The sequence below is a fragment of the Myotis daubentonii genome, chromosome 4 (genome assembly GCF_963259705.1).
Source record: "Myotis daubentonii chromosome 4, mMyoDau2.1, whole genome shotgun sequence".
Lineage (NCBI taxonomy): Eukaryota > Metazoa > Chordata > Mammalia > Chiroptera > Vespertilionidae > Myotis > Myotis daubentonii.
In genome coordinates this window covers 41,740,600-41,764,056 of record NC_081843.1, presented here as the reverse complement: position 1 = coordinate 41,764,056, position 23,457 = coordinate 41,740,600, and the positions used below count along the sequence as shown (strand labels likewise).

The following is a 23,457-nucleotide window of genomic DNA, read 5'->3' as shown; positions in this document are numbered from 1 at the left end:
TTGTGATTATTTGTTAGAAAACAATCCAGACCTGTCCTTGGAAATGAAATTCTAGTTTGATCTTTTCAGTGCTTGCTTTATATTTGTCATTTTTAAAAAAAAAGTATAACTCTTGATTTTATATTTCAATGACATAAAATTTGTGTTGAAATACATTATCAATAGTTATCTATAAAGTTTATATATTCATTGACTCACAGAACAGTATGTATCTCAAGGAGCCATTCAGAGCTAAGTCATCTTTTTTTTTTCACCAATGATTTGTACTGAGTCATATTTTAAGGTAAAATCACATTGCATGATAAAGCTGAGGTATTTTCATTCATATTGGAGTCTCAATGTATGTTTAAATTTACTCACTGAAATATAATGCTATTTATGGGACTTAGTCATTTTGGATAATGTAGCGATACATAATTCTGAGACACTTTGAAACCATTAAAGAAAGAACATTTTGGAGAAAATTGAAGTAGCTCATTTTTCTCCCATTGCTGACCTTTTTCGTGGTGCTATTTTAGAAACTCAAAGGTATGGTATGCATATCACTTGTTTGAATGTACATGTTAGGTACACATTCTCCTCCCAGCAGTGAGCTGGCTTACTTGAAGTATAGCAGAAAAGACTTACTTATGCATACCTTCCCTTGGCTATGAGAAATTCTGTGGGAATAATTATGAATTTGGGTCATGCTTCAGAGATAGTTTGAAAAGAGGAGACTTGAAGGTTGGATAAAAACCAAAGTTTAACAACTTAGATGGCAGAACTAGGGTAGAAATTTTTTGAAATGCAACCTTAGAAGTGTTCAAACCAAGTGAGGCAGAGTAAATGTGGGCCTTAGCATGGATCTATTTATTCCTCCTATTAGGAACTTATGGTGGGAAGGGAAAAGAAGCTAGATTTACATTATAGTCTGAATAGTATACTTTGCTTTATTCCTTAGAACTCCAAAATGAAGTTAATAGTTAAGAGTAGAGGTAAGACTATATAACTTTGAATATTAGGTAGAGTATTTGAGAAATACTAGCTCAGTTACAGTTAATGTATGGATTAAGTAAATGTGGTCTAAATCTTCTTCTAATTCAAGTTTTTCTTTGTGGTCCCAAAAGAATTTTTAAAATGTGCATTTCATTCCTGATTATAAAGGTAGTGCATGTTTTTCAGAACAATTTGGAAAAGTTTAAGAAATATAAAAGAGAAAGTAGAAATCACTTTTGCTTCCAAAATGGGTATGACATATTTTGCCTAATTAGTCCAGGGTTGTTGGATGTTTAGGTAGTTTCCTGTTGTTGTTTTTTACGGTTACAAGCAGTGCAGCTTCAACATCACTGTATGCATACTTTTGCTTATTTTGAAAAGGGAAAGGCAAGTTCCTCCAAAAATATACCAGTTCATATTCTTGTCAACAAGGTTTTAACTCAAAACTTTGTAAACCTTGATTAATACATTAACTTTTAAATTATTAATATCCTTTTGATACTCTACCAAAACTTGACAGGTGATTGTTTTTCTTGTTTTTATTTTTAATCACCTGAAAATGTTTTTTCATTGGCTTTTATTTATTTTTTAAAAATATGTTTTTTTATTGATTTCAGAGAGGGAAAGGAAGAGGGAGAGAGAGATAGAAACATCAATGATAAATTTCATCAACCAGCTGCCTCCTGTATGCCCCCTACTGGCAATTGAGCCTGCAACCCAGGCTTGTGCCTTGATGGGGAGTCAAACCATGACCTCCTGGTTCATGGGTTCAGCTCAATCACTGAGCCACATCGGCTGGGCTTCCATTGATTTTTTTATACAGAGTGGAAAGGAGGAAGGAGAGGAGGGAGGGGGGGAGGGAGGGAGAGAGAGGGAGGGAGAGAGAGAGAGAAGAGAGAGGTGTGAGAGAGACACATGGATTGGTTGCCTCCCACATGTGCCTTGTGTGGGATGGAGCATGCAGCTGAGGCACATGCTCTAGCCTGGGAATCGAACCCATGACCCTTCTGTCCTTGGGCTGCTGTTCTAACCACTGTACAAATTGTTAGGGCAGGGGATTGTTTCTTAAAGGTCAGTTGCAATGTAGAGTTAGAAACCATATAAAAAATTTTTTTCCTGTTCTCATTCAGAACTAAAATTTTCCTGTTTCCAGTTCATACTTTTAATAGATCAATTACTTGTGCATGATTTTGTAAATATATACATTGGTGATTTGGAAAATACTGGTTCACTAAGTTATTTCAAATAATGACACATTTCATTACGAAATTTAAATTGTAATAGTATCATCACAAGGGTTTGTTTGTTTCTTTAAGTATTGCAGAAGCTTTCAGGTTCATCCTGGCAGATATAAATTTTGCAAAATTCTAAGTTTTACTTGAAAGCGTGAACTTCATTGTTGGTATCAAATAGGAACAAGTATTTTAGGTTTTCTTAAATTAACAGACTCTGTTCATTTTCAAAATGCCTTTTATTTCTTTTTCTTTTTGCTTCATTGCATTGTTGAATAGAAGAGGTGAAAGTGGACAGACATCCTTCTCTTGTTCCTAGTCTTTCACCTTCAGGTCTGATGTTAGCTGGGCGTTTTTTTAGTTGCCTTTACCAGGTTGAGGACCTTCTATTCCAGATCTGCTTAGAGCTATGTCAGATGCTTTTTCAGCATCTATTAAGGTGATCTAATGCTTTTTCACATATAATTTGTCATTATGGTGAGTGACAATGATGGATTTCTAAATAGTAACTTAAACTTGCTTTCCTGGGTTGAATCATCCTTGATCATAGCATCTTGTTCACACATAATCTCTAATGTCTAACGGAGTCCCGAAAAGATATAGCAGATGCTCAAAAAGCATTTGTTGAATTAAGACAAAATTCTTAAGTGGTTTTCCATTTTTGAAAACCTTTGAAAAAAGTTAGTCAGTGAATAAACCAAAATAAGTTGCTACCTTATTCAGTGATCATTACACAACAACTTTAACTATAGAAATATAGATGGTGACTCAGGAGGAAGCAGAAAAGCCTTTGACAGTCCTTCCATTGAAGAACTTCAGACCTGTTTATTTTTATATTCTAAATATAGTTCTGACAAGCTTGATGATCTGGTTTCCTTGCACCCTGATCAGAAGCAACAAACTAAAGGGTGGAAATGAGTTATTAGAGATTGCTAAAATTAAAAAATTCCCATGGTATAGAGGGGAAAATGTCATTGTAGAAATAATTTTAAAGCTTAGTAGCTGAGGGCTGTTGATAAGTCTTAATTGCCACTCTAGGCTGTTAATGTATATAGCTTTGTAAAAGCAGTATTTCAGAGGTGGAATTAACTTTAGTGAGCCTCTCATCTACTTTTATACATGTGAGGGGTTGGTGACACACATTCAAGAGTGGCTTTGGTAAGAGTGGTTCATACATACTACGGTAGTGATTCCCAGTGTGTGTGTGTGTGTGTGTGTGTGTGTGTGTGTGTGTGAGTGTGAGAGAGAGAGAGAGATGGGGGTGCTGACCTATACACAGGGGCATGTATAGGAATTTCTCTTTCTGGGGAGGAGGCCATGTATGCAATTTGAACTTGTCGCCTTCCCCTCATCCCTGCTCCAATTATATTATCTTACCTCCTTATCTTCAGATGTTCTGCTACCTCACTCAGATTCACATTTGAGAAACACTGGTCTTATCCAAACTAGTAATACTATAGATAAGCCAATGCAAGCCTCCTTGAGAGGTTAAATGGTTAATATTGGGATAAACTACGAAACTAGTCCTGGCTTCTAGTTGAATGTTTTCTGTTATACCCCTCCAATAAATATTCACAATGATAGAGGAAACAGAGAATAAAGTTATGTTTCCCAAGCTCTTTACTTAAAAAAAAAAAAAGGGAAGGATTTATTCAAAAGGTTTTTTCCCTTCTAAAAAATCCTATACCACTTGTAAGTAAAACTGAGACATTTAAGATGGAGAAGTTCATTTACTCATGATGGATAGATAAATGCAGTGTTAAAATAAATTGATCACCTATTTATATTTGTTACTTGGGAGTCTTACAGTTCTAAAAATAGAGATGATTTCCGTGCATTTAGACTATATATTTGGAGTTTGATTAGTTTGTATTGTTTACTGGTGGCATAGAACAGTAGATTTTGTTATCTGCCAATTTCCAGGGGTCAGGAGTTCAGGCATGGCTTAGCTGGGTCCTCATTTGAGGGTCTGGTCTGGCTGAAATCAAGATGTAAACCCAGACTGCAATCTTACCTGAGGCTCAGTCCTCTTCCTAGCTCACTGGCTATTCCCAGAATTCAGTTTTTCATGGCTGTGGGACCAAGTCCTTCAGTTCCTAGAGCCTTCCCATCATTTCCTGGCATATGATTTTTCTCCACAACATGGTAGTTTGCTTCTTTAAGGTCAACAGGAAAGCTTTTCTGTACTTTGAATCTGAAGGTCAGACCCACCAGAATACTTTTGATTAATTTAAAGTCCACTGATAGGGATATTAATTATATCGCCTTTGCCATATAATATAACCTGATCACAAGTGAAATCTGGGAATTTTGCCCACACTTAGAGGGAGGAGATTGTGCAGGGTGTATACACCAGAGGATGGGACTCTTGGAGGCTGATCTTAGCATTATGCCTACCACAGTGTTATTAAAGCGAACAGTGACTCTTTTGTTCAGTGAAAATCAAATCTTTCCTAGGTGCCAAGCATTTCTCTAGGTCATGGAAATATAAGACTAAAATGCCCAGTTCCTGTCTTTGATGAGATGGTAGAGACCAACAATGAAGCACTGTTTGTAATGTAGTTCAGTCATGCAGCTGCTGTAGAAGTGTAACCAGGCTACACTCTAGCAAGAGAAGGCTGGGTCAGGAAAAGTTTATTGTATCCATGGGAAATGTAAAACTACTGCTGTAGTTTTTGAAACTGCAAAATTAATTGTTAAGTGAATTTTCTAGGAAGAAAAGTTTGATATTGAAGATGAGGAAATTATTAAAATCCTTTCTTCTTCTACCCCCCCAGATGGTATACCTCAAGTTTACTATTTTGGCCCTTGTGGTAAATACAACGCTATGGTGCTGGAACTGCTGGGACCTAGTTTGGAAGATTTGTTTGATTTGTGTGATAGAACATTTTCTCTTAAAACAGTTCTCATGATAGCTATCCAACTGGTAAGTAAAGCAGGGTGCTTTGAAGTCATTTGAACAATTGTGTGGTTCTCTAGTCACAAATTTATATTAAAAGTTTCAAGTTTTGCTACATTATCTTGCAGATCATTCAACTTAGTACAAATGTTTCTGCTTTCATATTATTGTCTTTTTAGGATGCATGTAACTTAAAAAACTGAATCAAGTGTAGTATATTATTTTTATGAAAGAATATTTTATTGCTTTAAGATCAGAATACTCAGTTTGAGAATTAAGTTGTTTCCAGCACTTTTCATTTAGAAGATGAATACTTAGAAAAGAAAACCCTCAAAAACATGGATTATTAATCTTGGTAATAAATTCTGATGGCTGAAAAATAGAGGAAACAAACCAATGGGAAGTTTTCTAAATTATTTAAATTTTAGTGAACCTATGGGAAAACAAATTTAGAGGATGATTTTACAGCAATTTTGAAATAAATGTCAATAGAAGTATGCTGCAGAAGTCTTAAAATTGTTTTTTTTCAATTGACTCATTAATTCCACTTCTATAAATTTGTCCTATGGAAGTATTCAGCTGTACTTAAAGGTTTTTGTGCAAGAATATTTATAATAAAGTGGAAACAACCCAAATGTACAGAAATAACAGGATTAGTTGAATAGTTTGTTAATAGCCGTATACTAGTAAAGTATGCATTTAAAATAATACATACTTTTAATGCAAAGTGTGTATTAAAAGAAAGTTTCATGACCTGGAAAATGCTAATAATATATCATTAACTAAAAGTATAGGCTATAGGACATTATATATTATATTATATTATATTATATTATATTATATTTATTATATTATATGATCCAAAATTTGTTGACCAACTAAAATGGCCTGAGTTTACAGTATCTTTATATTGCATTGTCAATCGTGATTACAACTAAATGATGCAATTTTATTTTATTTGTAATGTTCTATTTTGTGACAGTTTGTACACTGAACATTATTTGAGAATGTGTAAAACAATAAAAATGTACTGTATCATTATTAGAGTATATTTGAAAATTTTAAAGTTTTAAGATCTTTTAAAACGTTTCATACCTAAGGAAAATGTAAAGAAAACAAGTTACAAAAAGACTTACTAAACGGTACTATTTTAATTGTTTTTATTTAACAGTTTAGACGTTTTAAGTTTTTAAAATATAATTGTAAAAGTTGCTTGATTAATTAACTGATGAGGAAGAATAAACTGCAACTTTGTGAATATGCCTTTATATTTTTGAGTTCAAGATTTAGTATTGGTAAAGCTTTTCGATTTTATGATATAGCATTTTCTGAAAGTGTTGATTAAATCAGGCTTACTGATTTGAAAGGAATTCATAAAATTCAAATATGTTCATTTATAAGTGACATTAATAGTAAAAGCAAAGAATTTTAATCATAATCAGATGTATATTTGAGAAACTATATGTTACTTTTGATATGTTACTTTTAAAGGGTTGAAACAAATTCTGATTTTTTTTATGTTTTTATTATGAAAGTTGTCTTGCCTCTATCATGCTTTTTTATGCTAGTCAAAGCTTAAAATAAAATTTATCTTCCTTCTCTTTTTAAAATCAAGATTTCTCGTATGGAATATGTTCATTCAAAGAACTTGATATACAGAGATGTAAAACCTGAGAACTTCTTAATAGGACGACCAGGAAATAAAACCCAGCAAGTTATTCATATTATAGATTTTGGTTTGGCGAAGGAATATATTGATCCAGAGACAAAGAAACACATACCATACAGAGAGCACAAAAGCCTTACAGGAACAGCTAGATATATGAGCATAAATACACATTTAGGAAAAGGTATGTGTACCTTTTGTTTGAATTCAGTAACTACGCTAACGGTGTGAGTTTTAATATTTGTTACTATGGTTCAGTTTTTGCAGGTTACAATTGCTTTTATTACAATTTTTATTTATCACATCTAGCTAGAGTTTACTTTTATTTATATTTAATAAAACATTTTTATTTATTTTATTTTTAAAAATACGTTTTTGTTTATTTCAGAGAGGAAGGAGAGGGAGAAAGAGATAGAAATATCAATGATGAGAGAGAATCATTGATCCGCTGCCTCCTGCACACCCCACACTGGTTATTGATCTACAACCGGGGCTTGTGCCCCAACCAGGAATTGAACTGTGACCTTCTGGTTTATAGGTTGATGCTCAACCACTGAGCCACATTGGCCAGGCTTAATAAAACATTTTTAAAATAAGTTGTTCTAGAGTAAATGAATGACAGATATCCTTGTATTCACTATATCTTTTTTTAATATAATTTGAAATGTTCAACTTTGATATAGTGAGGGTGATGCATTTGATTATTTCTGTTAAAAGGATATGAGAGAATACTTAATTCTAACTGAATTTAGTTTGTGCAGATATTTTTGATTGAGAATATAGTACTTTGATACAATTAGCCAGTAAATAACAAATGCCTAATATATTTAATGCTAAGAGGACATACCTTAGCAGTACTGTTTACTAGCTGTATGACTTTGGTTTCCTTATTTGTAAAAAGAATAAAATAATATCAACCTCACAGGATTTCTTACATCTTTTAATTTTTTTCTGGTCCAGGACCACACATTATCATTTATTTGTCATATTTCTTTAGTTTCTTTTCATCTGGAGCAATTCTTCCCCTCTCTTTATGGTTCATGACCTTAATATTTTGGTGAAGTATGGACTGTTTTGTAGAATGCTCTCCATTTAGTTCAATCTGATATTTCTTCATGATTATATTTTGGTATGCATTCTTAGCACAAATATCATAGAAGTGATATGTTCTCACTGCAAAATGTCAAGAGGTGCATGATGTCACTTGGTTCCAAGTATCTTGACCATTTGTTTAGGGTAGTGTCTACTAATTTTCTCCACTTAACAGTTTCTTATTTTCCCTTTGTTATTAAAAAGTGTTTTGTAAGTAGATCTTTGAGATTTTGTATACATGTTGTTACTCATCACATTTTTATCCACTAGATTTAGCATCCATTGTTGATTTTCTAACTCCATCAATTATATAGTTAGTTGATATTCTGATGTAAGCAAAAGTTTTCTCTTCCCCCATTTATTGATTTCTACCAGTATGGATTCATGGAATCGAACCAGCGACCTCTTGGTGCATGGGTCCAAGTTCAACCACTGAGCCACACTGGCTGGGCGAGGTTCTTTTTATAATATATTCTTTCCCATTAAATTACATTTGTGACTTTCTAAAAACATTCAGTTCTAATCTATTGTATTTACAATAGATTATCGTTAAGCTGTGGTTGGTTTTCATATCAGAGGAAGCCAAACTTAAATTTCTGCTTTTAGATTCTATCTTCTTAAGGGAGAATAGACAGGAACATATGTTATCCATCATCACTGCTCAAATGTACCTACAATGTGTGACCATAATTTGTACAGGACCTTATAAGTCATCTAATCCAACTTCCAACTCCTAGTGTAGCCCAAGTTTAACTGTTCTCCTCAGACTTACAAGCTCTATACTACATGTCTCTGCTTCTGCTCATTCAGAACAAAATAGCACTTGGCCTCTTCCCTGACAGCTGGCCTGAGAGTAGGCTCATGGTATTTTTCTTTACAGATGTCTGAAAATACCTGAAAAATGTAAATTTGCCTTTCTTTAAGAAAAGTAAGTTTCAAATACCTGAAATTATAAAGCACAAGTTGGGTTTAGGTAGTGCTTGCGTGGAGTGCCTTTCAGTAGCACATTTTCTCAATAGATTTAAAATATGATTGGATAGATATTCAACTTTCAAGACTGTGTCTTCTATTAAAACCCAGCACACCTATATTTAGTGTCTGTGAGAAATTTCCATTTCCATCACAGGCTGCTTTATAACAACCAACAGAGATTCATCACCATTTTATTGTGAGACATGAACTCACAACTTCCCAATGGCTCAGTGTTAGTTTTTTTAAAGATGGTTTTTTAAATTGATTTTAAGAGAGAGAGAGAGAGAGAGAGAGAGAGAGAGAGAGAGAGAGAGAGAGAAAGAGAAAGAAACATTGATCTGAGAGCAAAAGTATCGGTCCGCTGCCTCCTGCATGCTCCCAGTGGGGATGGAACCTGCAACTGGGACATGTGCCCTGACCCGGAATCGGACGGGCGACCTCTTGATGCATGGGTCGACAAACTGAGCCACACTGGCCAGGCCAGGGTCATAATTTTTGTATGGGTACTATTTTATATAGTGACACTTCAGTTGGAGAGTGCTAGGATGTATACCTTTATCTAAGTAAGTTTAGAGAAAATGAATTTAAATTGTATTTTTTAAGATAGACTTTTTGTTTTTTTAGAGCAGTTTTAGATTCACAGCAAAATTAGGTGGAAGGTACAGAGATTTTTCTTATACCCCATATCCCCAAACATGCATTAGCTACATTCCGTACCAGAAGAGAACAATTGTTATAATTGATATACTAGTACATACATTGATACATCATTGTCACCTAGAGTTCATAGTTTACTTTAGGGTTTATTCTTGGTGTTGTATATTCTGTGGTTTTGGACAATTTCATAATAACATGTATCATATAGAGTAGTTTGATTTTCCTAAGCATCCTCTATGCGAGTGATGGCGAACCTTTTGAACTCGGCATGTCAGCATTTTGAAAAACCCTAACAGTTAAGGGTCACATATAGAAATTTTTTGATATTTGCAACCATAGTAAAACAGAGACTTATATTTTTGATATTTATTTTATATATTTAAATGCCATTTAACAAAGAAAAATCAACCAAAAAAAATGAGTTCGCGTGTCACCTCTGACACGCGTGTCATAGGTTTGCCATCACTGCTCTGTGCTCTACCTAATCCTCTCTCCCTCCAATGCCTGGTAACCACTGGTCTTTTTACTGTTTCCATAGTATTTCCTTTTTCAGATGACATATAGTTGGAATTATACAGTATGTAGCCTTTTCAGACTGGTATAGTTCACGTAGTAATAAGCATTTAAGACTCCATGTTTTTTCATGGCTTAATAGCTCATTTCTTTTTAGTGCTGAATAATATTCTGTTGTCTGGAAGTACTGTAGATTATTCATCCACCTACTGGTGGACAGCTTCATTGCTTCCAAGTTTTGGCAATTAGGACTAACGCTGCTGTAAACATCCATGTGTGTGTTTTTGTGTGGGCATAAGTTTTCAACTCCTTTGGGTAAATACTAAGGATTTTTTAATTTTTTTCTAAGAGTTAGGAAACAACATTTATTTCATCTTACAACCAAATGGTTGTCATAAAGAAATTTTGTTGAGGACAGTCAAGTTGATTGTTACCTTTCAGGATAAAATTCAGTTTTGCTGGCTTCAATGAATTCTTGAATACTGAGCTGAATATCATAACTTGTAAGATTGTCTTCATCGGGGTCATCATTACTATCCATGACTTTTTCTTCTTCCTCTTCTTAAAGGATACCTTTCAGCATTTCATATAGTACTGGTTTGGTGGTGATGAACTCCTTTAGCTTTTTCTTATCTGTGAAGCTCTTTAGCTGGCCTTCAATTCTGAATGATAGCTTTGCTGGGTAAAGTAATCTTGGTTGTAGGTTCTTGGTATTCATCACTTTGAATATTTCTTGCCACTCCCTTCTGGCCTGCATAGTTTCTATTGAGAAATCAGCTGACAATTGTATGGGAATCCCCATACAATTGTTTTTCTCTTGCTGCTTTTAAGATTCTCTCTGTCTTTTGTTCTTGGCATTTTAATTATGATGTGTCTTGGTGTGGTCCTCTTTGGATTCCTTTTGTTTGGGGTTCTCTGCGCTTCCTGGACTTGTAAGTCTATTTCTTTCACCAGGTAGGGGAAGTTTTCTGTCATTATTTCTTCAAATAGGTTTTCAGTATCTTGCTCTCTCTCTTCTTCTTGGCACCCCCATAATTTGGATGTTGGTATGCTTGAAGTTGTCCCAGAGGCTCGTTACAGTATCTTCATATTTTTGGATTCTTTTTTCATTTTGTTTTTCTGGTTGGGTGTTTTTTGCTTCTTCGTATTTCAAATCTTTGACTTGCTTCCTGCGATCCTCTAGTCTGCTGTTGGAACTCTGTATACTATTCTTTTTTTTTTTTTTAAGTGAGATATTATTTTATTTTTATTCCAATGGGTCAATTTGTAGTGGATGTATCCTAGGGCCCCACCAGGTGAAAAAAGCAAAAAGCAGATGTAGTCATTGAGTCTGAACTCAATATGGAATGATAAGCAGGATTTCCACAGGTGTGTAGGAGCTGGGGTATGGAGATGGGTACTGCTGGGGTCCAGCCCCAACAGGTCCAGGGGTCCCCAAAGGGGTGGATGGAGTCAGCGAAGAAGGAAGGACACGGAGGCAGTGTTCAGTTGATCAACAGCCTAGCCAGGATCTCTAGCCAAGTTCTGTCTAGGTTCTCTTGCCAGGTTCTGTAGCCACGTTCTCTCGCTAGGTTCTCCAGCCAGGTTCTCCAGGTTCTCCAGCCAGGTTCAGTCACCAGGTTCTGTGACCAGCTTCTATCCAGGTTCTTTTGCCATGTTCTCTCGCTAGGTTCTCCAGCCAGGTTCGGTCGCCAGGTTCTGTCTAGGTCAGCCGTGGGCAAACTACGGCCCGTTTGAAATGAATAAAATTAAAAAAAAAAAAAAGACCGTACCCTTTTATGTAATGATGTTTACTTTGAATTTATATTAATTCACACCAACACTTCATCCATGCTTTTGTTCCGGCCCTCCGGTCCAGTTTAAGAACCCATTGTGGCCCTCGAGTAAAAAAGTTTGCCCACCCCTGGTCTAGGTTCTCCAGCCAAGTTCTGTAGCCAGGTTCTGTCCAGGATCTTTTGCCATGTTCTCTCGCTAGGCTCTGCTCTAGGTTCTGTCACTATTCTTTATTTCAGTCAGTGTATTCTTAATTTCTAGTTGGTCCTTTTTCATATCCTTGAGGGTCTCACTAGATTTATTGAGGGTTTCACTAAATTTATTGGCAGTTTCTAGAAAATTCTTGAAAACCCTAAAAGTGTGGTTTTGAACTCTATATCCAGTAGTTTGCTTTCCTCCATTTCTGTCATTTGTGACCTGTTTCTTTGTCTCCACATTTTGGCTGCTTCCCTGTGTTGATAGAGTGGCTTTGTGTGCTAGGTGTTGTATAGGGCCCAGTGGCTCAGCCTCCCCAATTACCTGAGGAGGACACTCTTGGTGCACCCTTTTGTGGGCTTTGTACACAGTCTTCTTGTAGTTAAGCCTTGATTGTTGTAGGTATCACTGAGAGGGATTGACCTCCAGGCCAATTGGCTGTGAGAATCAGCTGTGTCTGCAGTGGGAGAACTTCTGTGCTGGAGACACCCTTCTGGGGCAAGACTTGCTTCAGTGGGGCTTTGGTGCTCACTGAGTCTGCCCCCTGAGTGTGTCCCTTATGGATCTGAGGAGTTGTAACCTGGATGGTCCCACTCTGACCACTGGGTACACTGGCACTTGGATCTCTAAGGAGGTGCTAATTTAGCTTCTTCCTGAGGCTACCCAGCAGGAGCTACGGAGAGATCTGCAGATGCTTCTTCTTTGTTTGGGGTTTGGAGGTGCCCAGATGAGGCCCAGCTGTGTAGCAATGCAAGCTGCTGTGGGGCCTTGGGCCTTGTTTTGGATGTTCTGGGTCTCTCTGACCCAGCTGCAGTTTGTTAGGTAATTTTAGATTGCAAAGGGCCAGGGCATTCATATGCAGAAGCCTCTGCACACAGTTTGGGTGCGGCGGGGTCTCAGGGAATCAACAGGGCGGAGCAAACAGCTATGGCTGATCCTCATTCCTGCCCTAAGTGGCCCTGGGTCTCAGTGTCCCGTGGTAATCGCTGCAAGCACCTATGAGAGAAAGCCGACCTTGAGTTCCGACCAATGCCAGACAGTCCAGTTTCTCCCCATAGGAGTCTGGGTCCCCAGAGACTCGTCTGGAACTGGAGTTCAGATCAGTTGGGAGCTTGAGACTCCCTCCCGATTGAAAAAGACAACCGTGTCCTCAGTTACCAGCCCCTTCCGCACGCGCCTCCATACCTCTGCACTTTACTTCTGCACCTCCTCTGAGTCTCAGTGTGCTTTTCTCTTTCCTTCTAGTTGTAGAATTTCCACTCAGCCAGCCTTCCTGTGGTTCTGGATGATGTCTGTTTTGTCTTTTAGTTGTATTTTTGAAGTGGTTGTGCGAGGCAGCAATTTCAGGTGTTTACCTATGCCGCCATCTTGGTTTCCTCCAAATACCAAGGATCTTAATGCTGGATTGTATGGTAAGAATATATTTAGTTTTGTAAGAAACCCTCAAACTGTCTTCCAAAGTGGGTGTACCATTTTGCAATTCCACCAACCATGAATGAGAGTTTCTGTTCCACATTCTTGGCAGCATTAGCTGTTGTCCGTGTTGTAGACACCATTCTAAGAGATGGAAATTTGCACTTTTTGATTACATGATGTGGGATTTTCATATACTTATTTGTCAACTGTATATCTTCTTTTTAGAGGCATCTGTTAAGGTATTGGCCCAGTCGTAATCAGGTTATTTTCTTATTTTTGAATTTTAAGAGTTCTTTAGTATTGTGGATAACAGTCCTTTATGAGATGTATCTTCTGCAAATATCTTCTCCCAGTCTGTGGCTTATCTTTTCATTCTTTTGATGGTGTCTTTGCAGGGCTAAAGTTATTAATTTTAATGAAGTATAGCTCATTATTATTTCTTTCATGGATTATATTTACGTTATTATATGTAAAAACTCTTTGCCAAAACCAAGGCCATCTTTCTTGTGTTATTTTCTAGGAATTTTATAATTTTGTGTTTAACACTTAGGTATGTGATCCATTTTGGTTAATTTTTTGAAGGGAGTGAGGTCAGTGTCAAAATGCACACTTCTGTTCTTTGAAAAAAAGCCAAATTTATTAGGAAATCTTTGACTACCCTAAGATCACAAAGACTTTTCTCCTAATTTTTCTTCAAGAAATTCTCTAGTTTTGTGGGTTTTTAAAAAATTTATTTTAGATAGATGAAGGGAGAGGGATAGAGAGATAGAAACATCAGTCAGGGAGAAAGTATTTGTAAAATTTATATCTGAAAATGACATATCAATAATATACAAACAATTCTTACAACTTTAGAATAAAACAAAAAATAAAACTTAAAAAATGTGTTAAATATTTGAACAGACACTTAACAAAAGGATGTGTGAATGACCAGTTACACATGAAATGATGTTAAAAAATATTGGTTACTAGTGAAATTCAAATTTAATCACAGTGAGCACATACTTCATGGCCACCAGCATGGCTAAAATTTAAAAGACTGGCTATACTGGCTATACTACTAGCGAATGTTGAACAAGCTCTGGAGCAACTGGAACTCTCCTACATCGCTGGTGGAAATACAAGATGGCACAACCCCTTTGGAGAATAGTGTAGAAGTTTCTTATAATGTTAAACCTATACTTTCCATATGACACAGAAATCCACTCCTAGATATTTACCCAAGAGAAATGAAAGCACATGTCACAAAAAGACTTGTATAAGAATGTTCATAACAGTTTTATTCACAATGGCCTCAAACGGGAAGTTACACAAAGGTCCTTTAATAGATGATACTTAGGTGTGTGTGTTGTTAAAGTTTATCAAACTGTACCCCTATAATATATGTATTTTATTATATGTTAAATAATTAAATACTTCAATGAAAGAAGTTTCCTTTTTAGAGCTTATCAAATCTGAGTCTACTTTAGAATTATCTGCTAAACTTTTAAAATGTACATTCTAGCTGGTTTGGTTCAGTGAATAGAGCATCGGCCTGCGGATTGAAGGGTCCCTGGCTCAATTCCGGTCAAGGGCACATGCCTGGCTTGTGGGCTCGATCCGCAGTGGCGCGGTGTGCAGGAGGCAGCTGATCAATGATTCTCTCTCATTGATGTTTCTAACTCTCTCTCCCTTCCTCTCTGAAATTAATTAAAAAATATATGTAAAATGTACATTCTTCTACTCCATGTTGTACCCAATGAATCAATCTCTGGCATTAGGCCTGCTTTCTTAAGGTTTTTAAAAGATTCTGGAGTTGATTCCGATTCTCAGCAAGACTTCAGAATTTTTTTGGCATGACTTTTTATTCTTAATACTTCCAGTACCTAATAAAATGTAATTTTATTAATAAAAGGCATGATTTTTTTCATGTTATTCACATCCCACATTCATTAATGGCTTTACAAAGAACTTTAAATCTATTTTACTTATTTTGAAAGTTTGCTGTTTTCAATAGCATATGCTTACATTATTATAATAGAAAATAGAAGAAAAATTTCGTATTATACCACATTTTTTAGTATATGAAATGAGAAATTGAAATGTCTTGTTTTGTTCTCCAGTCTCATACCCCTGATTACTAATGATTTAAAGCATATTCTTTTATATATTTTCCTGTACTTATAGAAAAGGGACATATATCTGGTAGTATATATTTCCAAATATTCATTTATGTATTTAAATAGTTTGTGTTGAGTGCCTGCTCTGTGGCAGCCATTATACCAGATCTGAGAATAATGAGCCAAAGAGACAGACATCTGGCCTCCTGGGACTTGCTATTTGGTGGGAGCATAGATATTGATTAAAAAATAACACAAACATATATTTTTAAACTGTAGCACATGTTACAGGAGACAATTATAGAATGTTATGAAATTATATAGCAAAATTTAAAACCTTTTCTGAAGCTTTAATGCTCATTTGCCTTTTCAAAAGCATTTAGTACTACTGCTTATTCATTTGTATAAAACATCTTGCACATGAACATCTTTTTATTATTAAAGTATTATTTTTTTCTTTTGTTAGTCAGCATTTTTTATATTAAGCATTTAACTTCAGTGATAAAAAAAATTGAAAAAAATGCACTCAGCAAATATTTGTAGATACCTCCCTTAGTCTGTGATTGTCACTCAGTTATGTGCTATCCAACAGTTTATTACTAAAACAATAATAGCAATTTGAAAATGACAATTTGTTTTAGCAGTATATTTTTGGAGGGGTTATGCATGTTGGAATGTGTCAAACACAAGTGTTTTTTAAAAAACACATTACAGAGAATACTAATTGTTTTTAAATTCAATGATGTTTATGGGATGGAAGTTTGTGCTTATAAATTTAGGAAATGCAGGGTTAGACACTCTTACGGTATAACATTTAAGGTTAATATTAGGATTAATCTTTTAGGGAAAAATTCTAGTTCTTTTTCCAGAATCTTTCATATGTTACATTCTGAATCTTTAAGACAGAGCTTTAGTATACAGTGATTCTATTTGACCATGGAACCTTTCCCCCCTTGCCTTATGTTTCTATGAATAGATATCTCAGGAGAGAAAAAAAATCATCAATAGATTCTCAGAAAGTATAGCATATTTTAAATATGTATAATAAATTTAATGTAAAAACATTATTGTTTAACTAAATAAGACCTTGTCATATATAAAGCACTAGATCTGTATTATGTATTTATATACTAAACTTTTAGCAATTAATCGGTATATAACAGAAGAATTAGTTCTCCATTCTTGCATTCTTAACAGGAAGAGGCAAGTGTAATTTATGTTCTTCTTATATTTCAGAACAAAGTAGAAGAGATGACTTAGAAGCTTTAGGTCATATGTTCATGTATTTTCTTAGAGGCAGTCTTCCTTGGCAAGGTTTAAAGGTAAACATTTTTATGTTTCCTTATTGAATTTTAGAAATTGTTAATATATTACAATCCAGTCTTCCAAGTATTTAATTTTAAAATTACCACTTTCTCAAGATTTTTTTCTTCCCCTGTTTTAGGCTGACACATTAAAAGAGAGGTATCAGAAAATTGGAGATACAAAACGAGCCACACCCATAGAAGTGTTATGTGAAAATTTTCCAGGTAATGAATAATGCCACATTGAACCATATACTCATACACAGAAGACCAGACTGTTAATCATTGTTTAAGTGTATAAATACCTTTTTTCATGTTTTAAAAAAATGAACTCAAAATATTATTTAAAAGATGTCAGCATTTGATGCACAGACCACAGGGTCAGTTTCCATATTTGCTTTGTTAAGATGGTATTAGAAGAAGAAAATCCCATCTTTAGTAATGCTGACCAATACCAGCTGAAGTAATATTTTCTTAAATAAAATACTTTTAAGAAGTTAAAATATTTGGAAGGGGGGCCGGGGGAAAGCTGGGGAGAGAGATCAACCAAAGGACTTGTATGCATGCATATAAGCATAACCCATGGACACAGTCAGTAGGGGCGGTGAGGGCATGTGTGGGGGGTGGAGGAGGACGAGTAGGGAGAGGTCAATGAAGGAAAAAGGATTCATATGTAATACTTTAAACAATAAAGAATTAAAAAATATTTGCTAAGAAATACCAACTATAAAGTTTCAGTGTAATGTTAGTCATTTGAGTCTCATTGTTCAACTCAACGTAGGTATATGATGTATGATTTAGTCCAGTTTTCAAAGTACAGTAAACCTTACTACCTTTATTACCTTTAGGCTAATTTTATATTAAGGAGCTTTATGAAAATAGTTTAGCTTTCATGTAGATTTATGGCAACTCAAACCAACAGAAACTTACTTAAGATTTCTAAATCAATTAAGAAATAAGAATAAAAAAGAAATAAGAATAATGTGTTGCTAATGTATTCAAATACCTGCTGAGATATGTGCAATAACATTGAGAAAACAGAACCAAACTTGAAGATAGAAGGCTGAATTCAATCTCACTTTGATATTCACAACTTTGCCTGTACAATGCTGACATTATTATTCTAATAATATCAGCAGTATAATCTCTGGTAGCTCTTTCCCAAGTTTGCTATTTTATTCATTGTCAGCAAACTTTATATGTTTTTCTTTTTTAATCTAAAACTAGAGGGTTAAAAAAAATATTCATTGCTAGTACTAGCCGTTTAAGGTGTAGGCAGATTGACTGTAAGTTAAGAAGCCTATATAAATTTCTGCAAGAAAAATGAAATGGTGGTGCCAAAGTAAAATTAACCAGATAATTAGCTAGAAAGTGGAATAGTGAGCTTCACCATGTGATCAAGGTCACTGGGTGCCACTTTCACTGCCCATTGAGCTTAGCGTGATCCTGTTCTTATTGGCTACCAGGAATGAATTGAATCAGAAAAGCAACTAGGTGCAACCTACTATCTCTTACTCCAGTGATTTTTTTTGTGCTTCCATGGTGAAACATGGTTTTGCTTACCATTTTGCCTATTGATTTTTATGTCTTTTTCATCCTGAAGAGCGTGACCTTTTAAAAATGTACAAATCTCTAATACATTTTAGAATTTTAACAGAATGCATGATTGTTAATTATATGACCAGAAATTAAAAGAAGAATTAAGCAGCTTCTGTGTTATATTTCTGAGGATTATTTTGCTAGGTCAGTTGGTTCGAATACTGCTTATAAACAAGGTTAGGAATTTTCTCCCTTTAAAAAAAAAGCCATTGTAATTAAATTTATAAAAATTTAAATTGCAATATAGAATTTTATTTTTTCTGTTTTTATAATACTGTATGCTTTTTACACACTTAAATAATTTTATTAACGAGTATGTAGATAAGTATATTCAAAATAATTTTTATTCCTTTATAGAAGAAATGGCAACATATCTTCGTTATGTAAGAAGGCTAGATTTTTTTGAAAAGCCAGACTATGACTACCTAAGAAAGCTTTTTACTGACTTGTTTGATCGAAAGGGATATCTGTTTGATTATGAATATGACTGGATGGGTAAACAGTTGGTGAGTTTCTCCACTATATAATAAAATATTTTATTGGTTTTTTTCCTTCAAGTGAAAAGAGTTTGTAAAAGGGTTCATTTTATTTCCTTTTTAGGGATAGTTTAGGTAACAAAATACTAATATATTATCCTTTGAATTTTATAAATACCGTACATTTGGACTCTGCTTTTTAGAGTGATTTTTCAAACTTTTCATCCCTGATTTAATTCTTAGTGTCAAATATACTATTTTTGGTCTAATATTCTAGTGATTACTTTAAATGATCAGCTAGCTAGTTTTGTTTTCTGTTTACTTTAGCCATCTTTTAAAATATTTGTAATTTAAAAATGTTTTAATTATTCTAGCAGTTCTAAGTTATCTCTTGGAATAGATTGATAACTTGGAGTAAGTTTTTAAAACTGTACCTAAGTTTTCATAACTTAAAAAAAATTATTTTAACTGTAGGATTGGTGCTTAGCACTTAAAGAGACATGTCATTCTTTCTTTGAAGAGGCGATTTCTGAAAGATCAAATATTTATTCTCACTAATCTTTTTTTAATAAGTAAGAATGTTCTACAAAATTTTCTTTATTTGTGGCTCACTGTTAGCAAGTTTTTATCCATATTTGGAACCACTGACCTTTCAAGTTCAAGTATTTTTGAACAGTTGACTTACTAAGTGTTTAATGTATATTTTTCTTAAATGCAAAGTGATTTGAATATACATGTTATCTATGGTGGAAATCTAAATAAACTTTGATTAAAGATTTATATTTTGAATTGTACTTGAAAATTTTTTATAAGCCTCTTCTGAGTGACAGTATGCATTTTTATTAGTTTATTTAAAAAGTTGTTCCCTAGGAGCTCCAGTGGCGCAATCAGTTAGCGCGTGGTACTTATAAAAAGTTGTTCCCTTAATTTTTTTATTCCCTTAAAAATAATTTATTCTGTTTATACATTAGCTTTGAAAATGAGAAACAATGAACAGATATACTTTCATATTTTTAAAAAAATATATTTTATTGATTTTTACAGAGAGGAAGGGAGAGGGATAGAGAGTTAGAAACATTGATGAGAGAGAAACATCAATCAGCTGCCTCCTGCACACCCCCTAATGGGGATGTGCCCACAACCAAGGTACATGCCCTTTACCGGAATCGAACCTGGGATCTTTCAGTCCGCAGGCTGACGTTCTATCCACTGAGCCAAACCAGTTAGGGCTATATTTTTTATATGAAAAAGTAATTTAAAAGAAATGACAGCATTAGAAGATCTTTTGTTGTTATACCAGTAAAAAGAAATACTTGATAAAGCATTTAAATATTCTCAAAACATTTTAAAGAGTAGCTGTGTTGTTTCCGTTAGCTTTAATATATTTTGAGAATGATGTCTTTTAAGGCCTTACTTTCTTCCTTGAGTCTTTTAAACAGCTGAATGATATTAAGTAAAACTTCTGAAGTAGGTTGTATTGATGCTAATTGCTATTGTGTTGTAGCCTACTCCAGTGGGGGCAGTTCAGCAAGATCCTGCTCTATCATCAAACAGAGAAGCACATCAACACAGAGATAAGATGCAACAATCCAAAAATCAGGTTTGCTTCCCCTTTAGATAAAAATGTCTTAGTTTGCTTCTGTGTATTACCTTCTGACAGTTTATAAATGCATTTGGTGTTTTATCATGTCCAGGTGACTGCTTTGTGTGTGTGTGTGTGTGAGTGTGTGTGTGTATTTACATGTGTGTGTGAGTGTATATATACACATGTATATACATATTGAAAGAATGAAATGCATGTTTCTTCTTCAACAGATAAAATATTATATATACACGTGCTAAGAATTAAAAATATATATTTCCCCTAATATTCACTGTTAATTTAATTATAAATTTATAATTTAGTGGTATAAATTAATATAATCTTGAGCAACATTTGACATTCTGTTAGAATAGAAGTATTTGGGCATCTTATTGGAATGAATTGTAATAGCAATTGATCTTTCTGTCTATAGTCTAGTGTAATAAATTATTTACTAAGTTTCTAGTATTTGAAAGTTACTATTTTACACGTTGCAGAAATGCAGAAGTAAGTAAAACAATATAACCTATAAGAAATATTTTGTAATGAGTGGCTAAGATTTCACTCAGTCTCTGGAATCATTCATACCTGGATATGGTTTAACCCTGGGTAAATTACTTAATCTCTCAAAACCTCAGTTCTGTCATCGATAAAAGAGAAATAATGCATGTTAATTCCTAGCATATAGTAAGCCTTCAATAAATTTTAACTCTCATGCTTGGTGTTATTGTTAGCATGATCATTACAATAAATTCACAAATAACTACATTATAAAGCAGAATAAGTTCCATCGCATCAAGTATATTAATGAAGTGCCATGGAAGATCATTAGGAACTATAAAGAAACTATATGTAAGAACTATAAAGATTTTAGGAGAATGTGGTTTTTGAGATGAACTTCAAGAATGAATGACATTTTCAAAGGCAGATAAAGGAATAAAAACACTCTAGAGAGAGTGAGCAGTATAAAATATGAAGCAAAAGTTTACAAATGTAGACTTTGAGGAACAGCAAGCAGTTCAGTTTGCTTGGAGCAGGGAGTAGGTTCAAGATAATGCATAGAAGATGGATTTTCTGAGTTAAGGTGATTGAGAGCTGTTGAAATTTTTGAGCAATGTTTTCACTTTCTCTTTTTTGTAATAAGTTTTATTGGAGCCACCTTTAGCATAAGAAATTTTGTTATTTCTCTGAGTTAAAAAGTGTGTTTAATATTTTCGATTGTAACCCTTTTTAGAGAAGGATAATGGTTTATCCTTTACATCTTTCATCCCATCAGAGTTCTAGTGAGGGTTAAACAAGAGATGAAAAATCAAAGGAAAAAACACAACTTGTTAAGAATCATCACAAAATAAAATGCTACTTTTAGGGGATATTTAACAGTATTCTTTAAAGTATAGCCAATTTAAACAGTTCAGTTTTAGCCTTAGAAAAATTGGGACAATAAAGGGTCTTGCATGTGAATTAATTCAAAATATAAATTACAACTTGTTGATAGCTTAAGTGCCTGGTAGATGCTGTGTATAGAAAGAAATGGCTCAGAAGTCAAGACTCAGAGTTTGTATTTAATAAATCAGTTAATTTCTAAAAATGTACTTTGGAAGAAAATTAATAATTCATATTCTCTGAATATTTCCACTTGAGCTGTTAGGTATTATAGTAAGTGAGGCTCTTCTTTTGTTGTTTAATTACATTTTAATTTAAATATTTTAGAGGTTGACTTTCAGACATGTCTTACTAGCTAGATTGTTAGCTCACTGAGGGTGGGAACCATGTTATTCATGTTGTCCTTGTTCAGCTAAATGTAGGGAGTCAGTGATTTTTTTTCTTTCCTGGAAATCCTTTAATACAGCTTACATATTGAACTTGAAACCTGGATATGCAGACTGTCATTATAATAGAAGTTGTTTATCTAGAAAAAAATTCTTAGATATCTGTGAAGCAGTAAATAGTTTTAAGTTGTATGAGAAACACATAGTTCACAATCCCAAAAGAAGAAAAATTCATTCTTTAAATGGCTAAAACCTTTGCTATGTCCCAAGGTAAACAATTTGTAACCTAGAGTCAATGTTTGAAGTTTAGCGGATCGTATATTTTATAGAAAGTGTTGGGTGCATGTAAATGTTTATTCTACTATCTTCTTAAAGAGATCCGTGACTCCCAAATGTTGCCTTTTGTCCCGAGGCAACATTTAGATATTTGTCTCAACTTTAACATCATTTTCATTCTCCCATTCTGTTCAGATTTTTATCTCATCTAATTTATTTAATTAAGCTACACATCTGCTAAATTCTGCTGATGAGTTTGGAGGGTTTAATGAAAAGATATTATAAAATTATCATCATTATTTTATGATTACATACTTCATGCCACAAAGTATGTAATTTTGAACTGTGCAATTTAATTTAGGGAACTTAGTGCCTGAACTTTTATTCATTGTGTCTACTTGAGTTTTAATATCTCTTCTCCTCCCAAAGGGTTTCTCTCACCACTGATATTCTTCAGCTCCCTATAAACTAAAGTGCTTGGCCCTCTATGGCAAGATTTTCTTGTCTTTGAAAAAGAAAGTAAAGAGCACCAAAGGCTTAGAACGTGACGTAATTGTGTTAAGAAGCTAGGTAGGGTTATTGGAGAAGCAGTAGGCTCTGAGTTTGAATCTTGCTGTACTCCTTGCTACATCTGTGATTTAGGGAAGTGTTTCACATCTCAGCATCTTCATCAGTAAAATAAGGATAATACTATTTATCTCAAAATGAGATAACATATATAAAGCACCTCATGCAGAACCAACATGTCATAGAAACTTAAAATATTGTATTTATTTCTCCCCCCTTTTTTTTATTAGTGCTGTCCACATTTTCCTGAACATACAGACTCGAACCCTTCTAATTCTGCTAGTAGATTATCAGTCTGGAAGTTATTGCCATGCAAATTTGTCAAAATCATCTAAAAGCATCAAGAATTATCAGTCTATTTCAGGGAAATGGGTTCCTTAATTTGAACCAGATAA

General features: G+C 34.3%; 1 protein-coding gene across 14 annotated transcripts in view; it reads left to right on the top strand.

Annotated features, from left to right (window-relative positions):
- CSNK1G3 (casein kinase 1 gamma 3) overlaps positions 1–23,457 on the top strand; it is a 112,096-nt gene that overhangs the window by 64,727 nt on the left and 23,912 nt on the right. For 12 of the 14 annotated variants that reach the window (XR_009452584.1, XR_009452585.1, XM_059693761.1 and 9 more), the window contains 6 exons: positions 4,985–5,133; positions 6,722–6,956; positions 16,726–16,811; positions 16,934–17,018; positions 18,750–18,898; positions 20,373–20,468. Coding sequence is in view for 12 of the 14 variants with exons in the window: in XM_059693761.1 (XP_059549744.1) it covers positions 4,985–5,133; positions 6,722–6,956; positions 16,726–16,811; positions 16,934–17,018; positions 18,750–18,898; positions 20,373–20,468 (800 nt within the window). In the remaining 2 variants the exon portion in view is untranslated. The remainder of the gene's footprint in view (positions 1–4,984; positions 5,134–6,721; positions 6,957–16,725; positions 16,812–16,933; positions 17,019–18,749; positions 18,899–20,372; positions 20,469–23,457) is intronic. The other 2 variants (XM_059693754.1, XM_059693760.1) reach the window with 1 other exon arrangement.